A 17,319-nucleotide genomic window follows, 5' to 3' on the forward strand; every position below is an offset into this window, starting at 1 on the left:
GACTTCCATCACTGGCAGGGGCACCTCGTCGTCTGTGCCGAAGCTGTCGCTGTTGTTACTGCTGTGCTGCTGCTGTGATGGTTGCCTTGTTCTGCCACTTTGCTCCAGCTTCTCCTGCCTCTGCTCCATTCAGATGTCCTTCGTAGTAGCACTTCCACCTTTCGATCACCTCCCGCTCGTCCGTCAGGAGATTTCCTTACGCATCCAGGCACATTGAGGTGTTAGGGGCCTACCCGCTCCGTGCCTCCTTCAATCTCCTGTAGAACAAGCGGATGTCCCCCGACTGGGCTAGTTGCTCCAGCAGCTGTTTATCTGACCATTCTTTTTAATTCTTTCATGTATTAATTGATAAAATTGATAAAATGCAATAAAAAACCTTTATTTGTATCAATTTTCAATCAACAGAATATGCGAATTAGAAAACCAACAGAAAAATTGGCATCACCAACTAAACTACTTCCAACTCTTACTTCTACTTTTTTTTCCTTCTACATAATTTAACACGCCTTGCCATTGCTTTCGTTGGAAGTAAAGTGAAAAGTATTTTTTGTTCTATTTTACTACAAAAAATAACTAGAAATTTGATGTTTAATGCATCCAACCGACAGGAAATGGAATTACTCCACGAATAAATATGATTTCTAGTAAACTTAAGCCCCTTCGTTGTTTTTTCCTATTTTTTCTACAGCTCTTTGCGTGAAATTATTAGGTAATCACTGAAAATAATATAACTAAATTTATTTTTGATAAGAGATATCTATATCTACTAGCTAGTTGGGGAGTTCAATTAACCTTCAGTTAGTGCACATTTCATAATGTATTTGAATATTTTCAAAGAAAGATAATTTAAAACCCACAATTTCAGGTTCGTTTTTACGTCATCTTTTTTCGTATCTTTCCGCACCTCACACCAAAACAACATTGTATGTCTTAGTTCTTGCTTTCGTATATTATTTTAAGAAATAAACTACATTTCTAAACGTCCTATAGCTCACACAGTTTTGTTCTTACTACGTTGCTTGATTTGTAGTTAGCAATCAATAATAACAGAGCTACAAAGTATTGACTAGAAACCAAAATACACCTTTTTTTCTGATGTGTTTCTTGAAAACAGGATTGATTCTGCTGTGCATTTGCTATTACGCAAGTTATACGATAATATCTACCAAAAGCACAATTTGCATGTATCAAATAACAATTATTAATGCTGCGTGTACTCGATATTACCGTTCGAATATGATTGATTTTTAGGGCAAATATCCAACATTTCCTCGTTTAGCGTATCATACGGCCATCGCATACTCGACGCACAGCATTTAATTCACATCTCTGTTAGCTAGCATGGGTTCAAGCCTACAATGGACCGTACCTCCGTAGCAAGGATTGACTATCCGGCTGCGTGGTAAAGACTTAAATCTCGAAAGAATAAGTTAGCTAGCCCGCCGCTTGTCAACAATAAGCCTGTGCAAGCTCAGATGAGTTACCTGTTCTGGCTCATTAAACCCTAAAGTTATAAAGCTTCAACACACTCTGAAATATATAGGAAATGCATACATTTACTGCATGCGGTAAAAGCATTTACTTAGGAATGAATTAGCTAAATGCTTTTACCTGAAGTAGCTGAACTTTCTTGAACATACTCTCAAAACTAAAAAAGCTGCAAGCAACGTTCTTTTGCAGAAGAACATTACACCTATGCAATACACTAAAATCGAACACAACTCTACCGCGTACAGCAGTACCACTATGTAATACTTAGCTATTAATAAGATTTGGTGTCAAAGAAACGCTTTACTAAGCGCTATGCGTGTTTTTCAAAAAAAAGTAAAAAAAAGCCAACGGTTTTCAGTTCAGTTCGGTGCTAACCTCCGCCGGTGATTGGTTCACCTGCTCTGGTTCATGTAGACGGGTGCTCTGTAAGAGGATAAATAAGGTTATTTAAAAAAAACCTCATCACAAAAACAATTTGCACCAAACACACGCTTACCTCCCGATGAAGCTTCTCCATTTCTTCCTTTGTGGCGCGCTTGAAGAAACCGGCTCGATACAAACCGTACGAAATCGCAACGAGCAGCAACAGCCCCCCGAGCGCGGATACAATGTACACCCAAATGGGTGTGCTGCCATCGGAATAGCGGTACACCACCGTGAAGGGATTGCTGCGCACCTGCCGGAAGGTGACACCGTCCGGATCGCCCTCCTTGTGCACGTCGGCTAGCATCGTCAGTGCAAAGATGTCTTCCCGCTCGAGGAACGCCTCACCGATGGCGTCCAGGTCGAGCTGGAAGTGCAGCGTTATCACGATCGGCACGTTCGTCGGACGGAAGATGTCTACCGCTACGTTCAGCCGGGCACACTCGATCAACGAATCCTCCTCGGCACAGTTGAAGAACAGGGTGCGATTGCCGGGCAGTGCTTGCACGATGGCTTCATTCACCTTCGACAAGCTACGACGGGTTCGCGAATGGCTGGTTAGCTGGCCGGTGTAGCGGTTGTAGGTGGACTCCGGGCCACCATCCAGGTTCCGGCGCCGTCGATGCATACCCACCGAGCTTGGATCATAGCCGTGCGGTTGGTTTTCGCCCGGATATCCGACCATTCCACCGCCACCGCCCGAAAGGAGATCAAAATCGCTCGGTAAGCGATGCAGCTCCTCGACGTCTACAACCGGTGGACGGATATGATCCTGCTCGATCGGATTCGGCAACAGAATGGTTTCGTTCTGGGTCCAGGTGTAGTCGAGCGTTTTGTAGCTGTAGTAGCCCGCTACAGCGATGTTGTTAAGGTTGATAATCTGAAACGATCGGCCAGCGCTGGGCTTGTGATACACCAGCGGCACGTCCAGCGTAAAGCCCAACCGACGGAACGTGCTGGGACCGTTGCTGTGGACCTGAATTTCGTACGTGATATTAAGCAGACCACTTTGCTGCTCCAGGAACACCTCAGAGGTGGACGTTTTTCTGGAGTGATGAATGGGGAAAGTGGAAACGAAAGGAATTATTATTACAACGCCCACGGCAGTGTTGTAGGATCCTCAACAACTTACCCGATAATTTCGATGTCGCTGAACTCTTGCAGTGTCAGCACATGCTCTAGGAAGTTGTCTTCCTGCGCCGACTCTTCGCTGGAGCTCAGAGCTTCGGCCCGTATTTCGGCACTGCTGCCCTCCAGTTTCGTCATGTCTAGGATTAGCGTGTATCGGGAGGTGTGCGATGACCTCAGCGGCAAACCATTGTTCAGATCGCACAGCACATTAACTCCCTCAACGGTAATCGTTTGCTGACATTCCGACGTCAATTTAGCCAGTGTCAAGCGGACCGGCGTAAGGGTTACGTTTAGCTGCGGCAAATAGGCATTCTCACCCGCATTGTACACCTCAAACTCTATCGACGCTTTCTTCGAACTGCCGAGCACGTACACGGGCGATATGTCTAGCCACCGAGCGGATAGACGCAAATCCGATACACACACCTCTCCCTGGCAGCCCGTTTTGAACGAGATCTTCTGGATGAGTCGGTTCGGGACGGTCGGGTCGAGCAGCGCACACTCGGCACAGAATCCAGCGTCCGTATCGGCGGGCAGCTGGCGCACCAGCTCATACGACAGCTCGACCAGCACTGGCTTATAGATGCTGGCTGCTGTGGCCTTCAGCCGAACGTCGATGCGCCGGCATTCGTTCGTGCCGGTAACGTTGATGGTTTCGTTTCGCTTGTTGCCACCCACGCCGGGCAGGGTAACGCGTCCAACCTGTGCATCGACGCTCAGCTCGTAATTGAGCTGCACATCAAACTGCTGGCCAGTGGCGAATATTGCATTCATACAGATCGACAAATCGAACGTAGTGTCCTCTAGCGTTAGTTCGCGCTTGGATGAGGTGACGTCCACATCGATCCTTACCACCGGGTACGTTCGGTACACGTACACCTTTTCATCGTTCGGTGAGCCGACGGCGAGATCATTGTAACCATTCGCATCGATATCGCTACCACGGGACAGGGCAAAGCCGAACATGGGCTGGGGAGAGAGCAACTCGTTCGCCGGAGCGGTTAATCGCTGGCTCGGTTTCGACTGCAAACCATCCACAGACCCGAGGAAAATGTACACGGCACCATTTCCCTCGAACGGGGCTCCAACAGCAATATCTGGAAGTGGAGAGGGAAGATTAGGTGGATTTAGTGGTTGCAACCGCTTTGCACCTCCTCCTGCTTACCATTGTATCCGTCCATGTTGATGTCACCGATCTTGGCGAGGCTCGTGCCGAAACGCCCGGCAACTTCCTGGCTGCCGGAAAGTTTCCCCTGCAGCTGGAAATTCAGTTCCCCTTCGTTCCAGTACACGTACACGACGCCGTTGTCAAGGTCGCCGAAACGGCTATGCATCGGTGCCGCGATTGCTAGATCGGCAAATCCATCGCCGTTGAAATCTTCGGCCAACAGTGCGTACCCAAAGTATTCGCCCTGCTGTTGCCCGGGAAACGTGTAGTGCACCTTGATTTGCGTTTCCAAGAACGAGTCAGCATTGATGATGTCGAATATGAACACGTCTCCCACCTGGCCGCTGGACTGTGGGGCACTGGCCACGTACAGAATCTTCTTGTCCCCGCGAAAGTCGCCCGACCCGACTGCATACCCGAAGTAGGAATCGTCCTGAACGGTGCTAAAGTACGGATTTGGTACGTCGCTAACGTATTGAATGATCTGTCGCTTGTGCCGATTCGTTGGACGATGCTGGGCAGACCAATCGTCACGTCGGCTAAGGCCGCCCGCATCACTGACGCGCCGTCTGTAGCGCACCACCGTACCGCGCCAGTTGAACACACCCGGCGCTCCGATCAGTATCTCCTCCCCGTCGTCGGTCACGTGCACACTGATGCCCTGCTCGCCGTACATGTAGTTGTAGTACTGTCCATACGCATCCTTGTGCAGTTGTTTGTCTAGAAGTGTATTGATGCAACCACATCAACTCAGAATGTGCTTCACGCGTCCGTTTGATCAACCTTACCTTTGGCACGCAGCGGTATGATCTTGCGGATTTCCTTCGGCTCCTGCTCCTGCTCAGTGCCGTCTGTGACGTAGCAAATACCGTGCAGCAGATAGTAGTCGACCAGCTCGCTGATGGTTTTCGGCGCACACACCACAAACCGGTCACCATCGGATCCATGGCCATCCATGGCCGCGCCCAGCATCTGGAAGTCCTTCTTTTCCGAATTGTACGCAAAGTCCGACTGTTCCGCTTTCGTGTTGCCGGCCTTGTCAAAGTAGTACGGCGCACATTCCCCGTTTGCAAAGTGGCACCGATAGATTGCACCAGTTTCGTTCACCTTCCGCTGTGTTGCCAAATCCGACTGGGCTCTCGGTGCGCCGACAATCACACTGAGGAGATGGGAAGGTTTTGTCAAAACTTTCGAGGTTGGGGGCAAATACTTCAAAGTACAAAAACGATGCCTAATTCTTAATTCTTAATTTTATTTATTATTGATAAACATTTCTGTTGCACTTTAATTATGCAATTGTTTTTTTTTTTTTGCAATGACCGAATAGTGTACCCAGGGGAATGCACTTATTAATATAGAAACATTATTGTAGGCTAAAAACTCCTTGTGCAAAAGGATTTAACTCAGAAGTGATATAAATGCACCACAGGTTAAAGTGCAAATTGCTCAAAATTTTGTTATACATTTCATGATTTGGTCCAGGTGTGGCATTCTTTGTTTGCATACGAGCTTGTAACGAAACCGTTCTATTAAAGGCAAAAAGTGTTGCTTTATTAAGTCGTCTCAATTAGCGTGACAGCTCTAATTCTCGGCGGGAAATGCAGCACCGAAAATGGAAACGAAGATCCAAAACAGCATACAAATTCCCAAAAGGAATCGGCAGAGAAAGAATCGGCAGTAGGGGCACTGTGAATCAGCACCTGCTGAGGTAAATACCAGTAGCAATCGTTGCGCATTGCATGTTACGCTTCTGTTTGGGGAAATGTTCAGTACCGTGTGTCAAAAATGGAACTGAAAACACACATTTCATGATATATGATTAATCGTAATTTAATTTCCCTTTTTTAAGCGACTGCCTTAATAAAACATATCGGTAATCGCTTAGCATGGTATGGCTTTGTTAATATTGTGAACGTTTGAATGTAAATATGCATATCACGATGCACGATGTGACATCTTATAAGAATTCTAAGACCTATAAGACTTCTTTAGTTAGCTCTAATTCGTATCCCTATTCAAAATAGAGATATGTTAAATAGGTCCACAGAAGGTAGAATCGATTCGAATCCGAAATATGGCATATTATCTTGAGAAATAAAAAATTGTGCGTAAAAATATATGCACTTCATATACCACGTACGGTTGATGTAACCATTGTTTATTCCATGGTCAACTCCTTCAAGTGCGATTTTTTATGCCATATGTACAATACGGAAGCGTGTGACATCCTTTACGTGCCATTCGATGGCCATGTATTCACCTTCAGGTATACGGAACAGTTACGTTAATGATCGTCTCTTCACGACAAACAAAGACATTACCACCATTTGAAAAGGAAGCCTTTCCTTGAACCGTCTCTTTCAAAGCCGCCTTTTAAATTTCACTTTCACCGCTGTCATCCATCGCGACTTTACAACTTACCCGGCTGGGCGCAGATTAAGCGAATATCCAAAGTATGAACTTCGACCTTTTTCCATATGCAGCTGCAGGTTGGGCTCTCGGAACACGTAGTTCGGCACTGGCGATAAGTTGAACGTATCGCCATCGCCGGCAAGTAGCAGCAGCAGCAGCAGCATCACGATCTGTCCCACACCAAGGGTCACCCTTTGTTGGGATGACTTCATTGTTGAGAGCTGCTGTTGATCTTCTTTTATCTTACTTGCACACACACAAACACACACACACAGTCCTGCTCAAAAGCTCTTTCCTTAATCTTGAAAATGGCTTAAATACACTCGCGCGCCTTTGAGTGCTAAACGATGGTTTTGGTGCCGATGCCGATTCAATGAACTTTGGTTTCGTTTGATGATAATTCTTCCACCGGTTTGAAGCTCTCCGTTTGGCAAGCGTCTGGTTTCACATCGCTGCGAGGAGGAGGAGGGGAATAGAAAACAAAAAACGTTTAATGAACTCGCTGCTACCCGTTGGCTCCATCGGGCGGGTCTGCCTACATCTTATTCCGATCTACCGGCGAAAGAGTGTGCCGGCCGCTTTGCTCGGCGTAGATACACGGTTCCGTTCCATTAGCAAAGGGCTCTGTGGAGCATTAACAAACAAAACTTCGGTGCCTCTGACACAAAACCCGCCCATGATTATCGCTTCCCAAAAACACATCTCCCGATGGCAGCAGCGGCTGGGGCTAGAGTGTTGCTGTGGTTGCTTAGTTGTTTGTCACAGTAATTTCTTTTTGAATGGCTTCATTTTGTCGCCCTAATTGAACTATCGCGCTGTCCGGTTAATGAGAGGAAACAACAACAACAACAAAAGACGAAAAAAGCTACGAAACGAAACACACGTTTTTCCCGTGTCCGTTTACGCAGTAGCGTTGTATGGCGTAGCCGGTAGGTGAATCACGCAATCGCAACGTAGAGAGAGACAGCTCGCACACAGTGTGACACATTCGTTCCGAGAGCATATCGGAAGGTATTGCTAAGGTCCGTTCCAAACGATCGGTTCAGCTTCCAAGCGCCGATCGCTTCGGTAATTTCGATGAGTCACGTGGAGTGTGGAGGGTGACTGCTCACTGCGCAGGAATTGCGGACATTTTGCAGGGGAGCAGTGGACCAAGAGTAGCAACAAAAAAAAAAAAGAACAAAACAAAAACAAAATAAAGTCCCTTCCCGGAAGCGCTGGTTGCCACATTTGACTTGAGAGAGCGATCATTCCACAAAAAAAGGGACACCACAAAAACCCACGTTTTGGACGAAACCGTTCACGAGGGTAAATACGACACGAATTTCATTTCTTTTGCACCTGACGTCATTCTATCTATTGGCTGCCGGAATTGGTGTTGGTAGGTATATTTACTCACTTTTCACTTCATTTATTGAAACACCGAACGAAGCACAGCATATAACCGGAACCACACCTTGCTGGACCTTTTGCAGCACTGCACTTCGACGTGCAAAATGAGTCAAATGATATCAAGGCACACTTGTTAGTTAAAAGGGGAGAACTGACGGCACTGACAGTGTATCACCGAATACCATGATAAGACCACACCACTTTACCACCGGATAACGCAAACACAGCTTGCGATAGCGCGCGCGAGCCCGAACACTTTACACTCTGATACGCAGACAATCTCGATGTTGATGATGGTGGTAATGATGATGACGATGATGGCGCGCCGGACAAGCCTTAGCGGGTGGCTCACCAACTTCAGAAGAAAAGGAGCAGCGTGCTATGTCGCTCACGTCCGCACCCGTCGAGTTCGCCGATCCGTATGACCAAACAACGTTTACGCGCGTGTTTAGCGTGCTCTGTTAGCCACACAAACTCTATTCGGGAACTCACCCCAACCGGCACCACCCGCCAAAGGGGACGCGCAAATTATACGCAACGTGCTGCACACAATCCATGCTGACGGCCGGTCTGGGATTTCTTGTTTGGTGCTGCGTACAGCATTTCACGCTCTGACGTCATTAAAAGCACTCACCTTGATGAGGAACTATGTAGCGAAAAAGCGTGGTGAGAGCTTTTGTTTACTACTGTTGGGGAGCTGAGCCTTCTGCGCTGCGGGGTGGGTTAGCGGGTTTATAAATTAAGGTGCATTCCACTGGTGAATCACTCGCGGTACCAGGAACGATCGAGCTGGAGACAAATTTGCATTGATATCGGGCGGACATGATGGGAGCGCCTGATGGTGGTGAACATCTTCAGCAGGGTAAGTTGTGTGTCGTAACGTGGTAGTTTGGCCTTGTGGAGGAAATTAATTTGGGTTTATTTGTTTTAGTGATATATTTAAAATTTTTGGTATCTCGGAAAAGCATAAGACGATTTGAGAAAAAAAAAGAACATGTGAAATGATCTAAACAGTTTGAAACAACAAAACAGATTATTAATTGATAAATAGTTTTTCAAGCAATCATGCTAAACTTACCGTACGTACATGAGCTTTTCTATCCGAAAAATGCTCAGGAATCCGACCACCTGAGTATTATGCATGAAGGTAGATTTTTTTTTGTATCTTCAATTGTATTCCTTCTATATTAAGTATACATATATGTGTAAATTGTGTTACTAAAAATAACCTAAAAAGTATATAAGTAGCTACAAAAATCAGGAATGGATTCCGAAGGACTGCATCGTATAGAATGCACCCAAGGGAGAACATGCGCATATGGGTATTATTATGATAAAGATAATTATCATGTAATATTGAGATACAATTACGTTCAAATTTAAATTTGAATCAGTGTAAATTATAATAATACCATACAAACCATCATAATCATATGAATATGTAAACAATCTTGTTTTTATAGCGTATTGATCTGGCCTTCCATCAGCTGTTTCCGTGGTGTAGTGGTTATCACATCCGCCTAACACGCGGAAGGCCCCCGGTTCGATCCCGGGCGGAAACAGATGAGTTTTTTTAAAATGAATTTTTCTGTTGTGCATGTGATGTGCATTGACATTGAATTTATGCGAACTTTAATTTTTGTGTCCAATTATATTACTTTATTCTCTTGTCGTATATTTCTTTCCATTTGCTCAGCAAACATCGTGCAGTAAACATAAACAAAAACACATCACGCATTTTAACAATACATCTTCAGCTTTTATTATGCTTTTCCATGCTGCCTCCCCTTCCGGCAGATTTCCGCAGCACACATACACAAGCACTCGACGCAGGCAAGCTGTTGCTGTTCCGTGTCTGATCGCAACGTTGCATGCGCCTTTGCTCTCTTCTTCGTCTCTGTGTGTGTGTTGTGTATGTTCTGTTTCTGCTTTTCTACAAGCTTTCTTTACGTACAACTCGTTCCTTCACTACTATTATCGTCATCACGTTCGCTTTACTTTTCCCTTCTCTTCCGCTGTCACATCGGAACTAAATTTGCTACTATTTCTTATCACTTCTATTACGCAGGAAATACACGTTCACGATTTGAATTGTTTTGTTTTGCTTTGTTGTTTTGTTTCTCCCTTCATTTTCCATCCGCAACCACAACACGTTACCCTATCTTCTCGTTACCACTCCACCCGCGTGAGCATTCTTGTTTTCGTTCTCGTTCTCTTTCCGCATCATATAGGTCCCTTTGCTGCCCAAGTTCGAATTGATCATCTTCTAACGTAATAAAATAATCCCGATCAGTTTCGTTTTCCGCATCCCTTTCCCGTACCAACTAAGCCAATATCATCGTACATGCGTCCAAATTTTACATCCACAGTTTATCTTCCTCTGTTTGATTAGTGTTTGTTTTTGTTTTCATCCTTGTATAGCATGTATGTTTGGATTACTAATTACTTTGTATGCACCTTTGTTACTTTCTGCACACTACTACCTTAAACGATGATCAATAAAATCATACAACTGTTTTCACATTTTAGGCGAGTGGGAGAGGGTTTTTTAGTCTTGATTTTGTTCGAAACAATCGTACGCGGACTCGTAGAGTATGAACAGTGGGTGGTGACAACGCGGGTGATGTTGGTTGTTGAAGGGAAAGCAACATGTGGCTCTTTCGGAAATGCGGGGGAAGCAAACGTTCGCTTTGGGTTAGAGGAGCTGACACAGATGAACAAACAATAAACATTTTTGAGATTTTGATTTACATACACACTCGGTTCGTTCGAAGCAGCGCAGTAGAGCTTTACCATCGTAATGCTAACGCTCCAGCGCGCTCCAAGAAGAGACGAGTGGGCCGGTTGCTGTAACAGCTGATAACTTCGATCAGTTGCCTCCTCCCCTACATATTCTAGAGTGGTGATGCGGGTTCTTCTAGTGAGTTTCATTCCATGTAGCCCTACTAGTAGTACAGCAATGGCCTCTTCTAGTCTGGTTTTGCATTGCTTATTGGCTTAGTGGGGAATTTATTGAGGTGGACGACATGGATGTGTATGAGATGATGATATTGTGCTCATTATGTCGAGAAGTTGAAAGTATAGAAGTTTAAACCGTCCGTTGACGCTTTTGGTAAACCTGAATACGCTCAAACTGGCAAAGATTTGTTTGTGTTTAGTATGAGTTTTAGTTAGTGGTAAGTTTTTGCAATAATAGCACAACAGGTTGCATGTTTACTCTTCAAACTGCTATGTTCACGAAACATATACACATACGTATATATCTATACTTTCTTCCTTCCCCATTCGTTCTACCATTCTTACAATCTACCGAAACAGTACAAACACACACGCACCTCACATTCTCTCTATTCGCTGGTAGTTTACCTTCTCGTGACTCCCCTCTCTTCCGGTTAAGGATTCATTTTCAAATACATTTGCTTAAACTAACCTAAACAGAAGAGAACAAAGTATAATAATTTCTTTTTGCCTAAGTTAGTCATTTGATTCCAATTCTTAGCGGTGCCGTGCGGCCGCCGCACCGTGTACACCGATTCGTTTCTGTTTTATCTACCTTTTCTGCTTGCAACGTAACTGTCTATCGCTTCCAACCCGTGCCATACACATTCCGTCTTCCGGCTGCTTCCTCTAGGGTATAGTAATTTTGTAGCTCTTTTGTAAAGTAATATTTATACCACCATCTATAGGTTTCATTTTATTTATATATATATATACTTTTGTATTTACTTTTAATAACTACAACCACATTTGCTTTTGCCGTATTCCATTCACTATCGACTTGCTCTTCAGTTTCTGCATTATGTGTCGTCCATTTGTCCGCCCTTTTCAAACGAATAACTCTCACTCAGCTGCTGTCATGTGATTTCAAACAATTATTTTCTTCGCTAAGATAACAAAAAAAAACAATAATATTATATATCTGGCTCTAACCTTTATCTCATCCTGAAACTCTTTTCTATTCGGCGGAATTTCCCAAATGGTAGCAAATCGGACACAACACACGCGTGTATCATTAGTTCAGTGAAGTGAAAACTTCTCCTTCGTGATAAGAAAACAAGAGCTAAAACTGGTACTGAAAAACGCTACACTCCCGCACGTTAGGAATAGAAACAATAACAGCGAACGATATGTGTGTGTTTGTGTAGAATTGTGGCAATAAATGGACTGGTACGTATTTTCTCTCAAACTGTTCACCGTGCGTTCAACTCGAGCGAAATACAAAATATCACCATCCGTACAGCGCCATCTATTGCTCGGTGTTAGCGTTTGTGTTCACTCATGAACCTTCGTGACGCAAGGCGTTGGCGTTCACTTCGTGCTCGGGTCAGCGGTAGCGCGTAGTTGTCATACATCTTACGGACACGTTTTTAATTTGGTCAGTCAAATGAGATTTTTTATACTCGTTGCAGATGTGCATAATGTTTCCAGCACGATACTATGTTCTCCCTTCTATCTAATATTTCCCCTTAAAACTGTACCATATTTTGGATGACCGTCGTTCGGATCAATCTATGTGGGTGTGGGCATCAGGAAGTAAACCACGATCAAATAAGGCAGTCATTGGAAACAAAGGTATAAAACCAGAAAGCATTATTAAACCGGATCGATGGATTGATTATTCATCAATAAAAAAACATAACACTAATCATATCTCGATTGCTAATACACTATTATTCCCCACACTCTATCCCTCTCTTTCTCTCTCTATCTCTCTAATAATAACATTTACCGAAATTCGCTGCTTCCTAATAATACAAAAGCGCCACAACACAACGGCGCTACTCTCGGGGCTACATGACGTCGCGTTTGCGTGTCTGCTCGAGTGGTTTTGTGAACGACGAATCTTTGCAAAGCTTTTGAAGCCGACCGGAACACTAATGACGCCTGAACTTTGGAAACTGGGTGTTGCTGGCGGGGGCTATTCCTCTATCTGTGCACCAGGAATTGTGTCAATACTAAAACAAACTACGCACCCGCATCCACTACTATCAGCACAGAGACACTCCATAGGAGATGAAAAACATGCATAGAATATAGACCCCACCGTTGCGTCGCACGCGCTAACGGATTTCGCGCTAATCCTACGGGAAATACGAACAACCAAATAACAACAACACTTTGCTATTCGGTGCCATTCTCGGTGACGTTATTGGTTCCTCGCTTCCAATCGCACTGGGCGCGTGTGGTGCACCCGCAACATGCCGAACTGTTGTCAACGGTCAACATGACACAATGTACACAACATATCAGATCAATCGCCTCCAATCGATGATTCAACGTTCACTTGCTCTCTCTCTCTCTCCGCCCCTCTCCGTAGCTGCATATAGTCCGCAGGCACCTCCCGCAGTCATAATACACACCAGCCATGGCCGTTCCGGAGCAGCACCTGTGTCATCTCTTCGTCGTCGTGATGGTGGTTACAGTATACAACAACTCGTGGAACAACATCTACTGGAACCGCCTTTGCTCTTTTGTCGCTGGTCTAGAAAGCAAAAAGAAACATGTCCATTAGCATATCGTACGCATGCACACCGGGGGGATACACTCTTACCCTGTGAGTTTGGCTCGGGTAAATTATCACGCGGTACCAAGTGCATCACGGTTGTTTTGCCTAATGGTAACCCCAGCGCCCCTAACGTTACGTTGCAGTGTAGAAAACGTCCCTGGTATATTAGTCTTAAGATTTCGGCCTTGGCTACCGCTTCCGCTTCCCAATCTATAAAATGAGAGAAAAGATTTAACAATGGGAATTATTAAAACCATTAATTTTTTATCTGCCATAATACACGACTCCGAATGAATACGGCTGCACGGCGAAAGGTTCATCCGATGTTCATGTTAGTCAAACATTTGAGGTGATACATGTGTGCTGCATTGCGGCTACAGTACGGATTAAAAACCCTCCCTTCTCAACGGGTTCCATGGTGTAATGGTTAGCACTTTGGACTCTGAATCCAACGATCCGAGTTCAAATCTCGGTGGAACCTACTCTGCCAGAAACTTTTTTTTCCCACCAACACTTATTTTCCATGCCAGCGAATTGCGTTTTTTCAGCATATTTTATTTAGTATAAACTACAGTAACTAGCTAAAGTTTAATTAGCTTTCAATGCCATACTGATTTAAGTCTAATAGAACATAAATAGGAACGATTTGGCTCAATAAATATGGCACAAAAAATAGCCAAAACCTGATCCTCATTTTCTACCGTACAGTACCCTGCTATGTAAAACTTGCCCGAGTTGTTCTCACTTCGGTCTTTGATTGTAATTAATGTAGGCAATTAATCACGACGGCATTCCGGCCTGTTTCTGTAATGTCCCTCCAAAATGTTGTTGCTAGCTTCCTGTTCGGCCTGGAGTTCTGACTCCGCCTGCCCAAGCATCGTTGCTGAGCTATGTTTGGGTGTATATGTTATATTCGACCATTTTCGCCCCGACAAGGAACTTTAATGTTGTTGCGGCGGGCAGTCATCAGGGCTGCGTATGCAGCCTACGGAAAATACAGGAGCGAGAAAAATGTTCTTCAGGCGCACGTGAGTCTGTACCGTAAATGAGATAACGACAAACCGTTGCGCTTCTTCCAGACTCGAATGATGTTTTAGAATTACTTTATATGTTCATTATAACGTTTCCAGTATTTCTGTGGCGTCCCATTAAAGATACATATTGTTATGTTCTTCAATGCTAATGTATTCATTGATATTTTTTCTGTGTTAAATGGTTAAATTTCCTCCATCGGATCAGTTTTCGTTCTGATTTACCCAAATTCTATACTGAATAGCACGATTGTACTAACATTCACAGCATACATGGTTAAAGATTTATTTTATCTACGCCATTTTGCTACATATTGGTGCCCCATCCGACGGCAGCCTACGTAGCAAAAATGTGCCGTAACACCATTCGATTTCCGCATTGCTCTTCATTTCCCTCCCGCATAGACATATTAGCAAAGAAACACTCCCATTACAAATGCATGAAGGGACCGTTGCATTTGACACATCTTTGCTGTAAGCAGAAAATAACCCTCAAGATAAAAATGGAACAAATAAATTCAACACAAAGTGGCACCTTGAGAGATTGGTGGAATGGATGTCGAGTGTTGCCTGCTATTTTGTTTTGTTACTACTAAGCCTTAAGTGGATGTATTCGTTGGCGGGTTGGGCTTCATAAAAATAGGTTTACATGCTCAAAAGCTACCGTAGGAACTTTATACGTGCATGAAAAATGAACTATTATATCGTAAATTTTTAATGGCAACCGTCACAAATGATTCCAGATGTAATAGAGCTAACTTACAGTCCCGTGTAGAGCGTGCTTAATTTATTTCCACGTACTACGAAACGTATTGTTTGACCAATTTGTTCTTACATCAATTAACGTAAATATTGAAGAGCAAGTACAATCAATGTTCAGATCTCTTTCGTTTGATGATATCTGTTTGAACATTGAAGTTTGAACACATGTTCCACAAACGTATTGCTATTCTAAATAATGTATATTAACAGCAAATCTATAGCATCTTTTCTATCTATGGCATAGAAAACTCAAAACAATCGTCCAGTGTGTCGGTTTGTACCTCTCGTTACAACCATCCGCATGCGTTAAGTGATTTGGTGATGGTACTAGGTTTACCTCCAGGCAAAAGCACTCCCAAAAGTTATACCACACATCTAAACCGTGCTACTCAACGACGGCTCTCGGAGGCATAGGCATTATGTATGGCCCTTTAACTTTCGCGTGAAAGTTGAAAGCATTTCCCAAATCATAGATTTGTCTTCATTAGTGTCAAATAAAATATACGCTTCTAGTATCTAGTCTTCTGTGTTACGTAGCGTACGTTGCTCTGACCGGCGAGCAGAACAACGGCGAGCAGGGATAAAACACCTGAAGCCATCTGCGAAACAATGTTTTGCTGCGATTGCATGTTTTGTACATATCCATCTCTCCGCCTATTATCATCCTCTCTCCAACACGTATCACCACCCCAATGTATCGATCATTGATTTTGTTCGCGTGGATTGAAAGGCTCGATGCTACACCAAACAGCACCATTTCCGGGGCATACGAACGAGGGTAGTGTAGCGATGATGCTGTTGTACTCGTACTGTATATGTGTGTTAGTGTTGGCTGGTCGAGCTCAATATAGGCTGACATGCATCTCTCACTCTTTCCAACGTCGTGTGTGAAACTGTCGATCAATTGATTAGCTTTATTTGAACATTGCAACCGACATTTAAACCTCTCCACTTTTATCATTGGTGCTAATCGAAACGGGAGCATCCGCTGGATGTATCATGTTTCCTACTATGAACATAGCACACAGTCTACAGATACACCTACTCAATAATCTTGCAGTGGTTACTCGAGAACCTGACGTAAGCGAGAGTAAGTTTATTTCTTCGTCTCAGTTAAATTGCAAATAGGAAAAAGGACCAATATTAGCGAATAGCAGCAGTAGGAAAACACCCTGTTAGTGTTGGTGTTCAATAATAAAATCAAACAAAATTCTTTAAAGTTGTATAAAGTTTCAAAGGGCTACGCATGAAAGCCTCAAATAATTATAAATAAATTGTATAGATCTTACAGTATATAGAAACGAACATTTTTAAATTATTCTATTGATAGGTTAAACTATTACTAAAAAAATACAACACTTACCATCGGGCCAATTTTCGAATACTGTGAGTGCTATGTCGCCGGCTGAGTCCGTCTGACTGAAGAGGAATTCTTTCGTCTTGCCACTGACGAGTATTAGTCGCAGATTTATCTACAACGCGCATTGTTATGGGTAAAAAGGAAAAATGAAAAGAGAACATAAACATGTGTAGATTAGATAAAGGACAAACAAAGAATTGCCCAGAGCGTGGGCATGATATTTATATCAAACACACCATATAATGCGCAATATATATCCTTACACAATGCAATGCTGGCGTAGAACATCAGGTTATTGTTTGCTTACTTCTAGCGTACAGGTTGTTTGTTTAACAACAATGTTTTAAAATGCTTGGACATAAATCAATAGCGATTGCTCAATATCACAACGACAACATCAACAACAAAATACTATCAATTACTAATGAAATAACGTAAAGCTAAAAATGGTACCTTTCCCAGCGCATATGAAACGCGCAAAAATGAAATGCAAGAAGAAATAAAAATCCAAAATAAGACATAAACCGAAAGGCAACAGGGACAAAATGCAACACAACAATCAACACATGGGAAACGCGAAAAACAATATTTGATCATACATAAATAAACTGTAATAAAATGCCTTCTGTGCTTGGTAGGTAGC

At 43.6% G+C, this 17,319-nt stretch overlaps 2 protein-coding genes and 2 non-coding genes across 6 annotated transcripts in view; 2 read left to right on the forward strand and 2 right to left on the reverse strand.

The window, feature by feature from the left end:
• Window positions 1–363: 363 nt before the first annotated feature.
• On the reverse strand, window positions 364–8,494 carry LOC121588291 (integrin alpha-PS3-like). Of its 3 annotated transcripts, XM_041906046.1 has the most exons (8): window positions 8,025–8,494; window positions 7,165–7,249; window positions 6,635–7,077; window positions 5,002–5,372; window positions 4,211–4,933; window positions 3,047–4,142; window positions 1,988–2,960; window positions 364–1,914 (listed from the first exon to the last, which is right to left on the reverse strand). In XM_041906046.1, exons 3-8 carry the CDS (start codon window positions 6,835–6,837, stop codon window positions 1,846–1,848), a joined length of 3,435 nt encoding a protein of 1,144 aa, XP_041761980.1. In that variant the 5' UTR covers window positions 6,838–7,077; window positions 7,165–7,249; window positions 8,025–8,494; the 3' UTR covers window positions 364–1,845. The 3 variants fall into 3 exon arrangements, with proteins under 3 accessions (XP_041761980.1, XP_041761977.1, XP_041761979.1); XM_041906043.1 differs by lacking the exon at window positions 7,165–7,249; XM_041906045.1 differs by lacking the exon at window positions 8,025–8,494 and having other exon boundaries at window positions 7,165–7,954.
• Window positions 8,495–9,506: 1,012 nt separating this feature from the next.
• Window positions 9,507–9,579, forward strand: Trnav-aac. The gene has a single exon. It is a non-coding gene; the product is annotated as a tRNA-Val (tRNA).
• Window positions 9,580–9,954: 375 nt separating this feature from the next.
• Window positions 9,955–17,319, reverse strand: part of LOC121600304 (SKI family transcriptional corepressor 1) — a 45,617-nt gene continuing 38,252 nt past the window's right edge. Inside the window, exons 5-7 of the mRNA XM_041928771.1 lie at window positions 16,680–16,788; window positions 13,569–13,733; window positions 9,955–13,499 (exon numbers count right to left, since the gene is read on the reverse strand). Of these exons, the coding sequence (XP_041784705.1) occupies window positions 13,435–13,499; window positions 13,569–13,733; window positions 16,680–16,788 (339 nt within the window). The 3' untranslated portion in view covers window positions 9,955–13,434. The remainder of the gene's footprint in view (window positions 13,500–13,568; window positions 13,734–16,679; window positions 16,789–17,319) is intronic.
• Window positions 13,933–14,004, forward strand: Trnaq-cug. The gene has a single exon. It is a non-coding gene; the product is annotated as a tRNA-Gln (tRNA).

Source organism: Anopheles merus, chromosome 2R (assembly GCF_017562075.2).
Source record: "Anopheles merus strain MAF chromosome 2R, AmerM5.1, whole genome shotgun sequence".
In the NCBI taxonomy this organism is placed as follows: Eukaryota; Metazoa; Arthropoda; class Insecta; order Diptera; family Culicidae; genus Anopheles; species Anopheles merus.

Excerpts from the sequence above, each read along its gene's own strand:
- LOC121588291 (XM_041906043.1), bottom strand. The coding sequence starts at position 6,837 with ATGAAGTCATCCCAACAAAGGGTGACCCTTGGTGTGGGACAGATCGTG. Across the intron at positions 4,143-4,210 it reads CAACATGGACGGATACAATG|ATATTGCTGTTGGAGCCCCG; the intron begins GTAAGCAGGAGG and ends CTCCACTTCCAG. Across the intron at positions 1,915-1,987 it reads TGGAGAAGCTTCATCGGGAG|AGCACCCGTCTACATGAACC; the intron begins GTAAGCGTGTGT and ends ATCCTCTTACAG.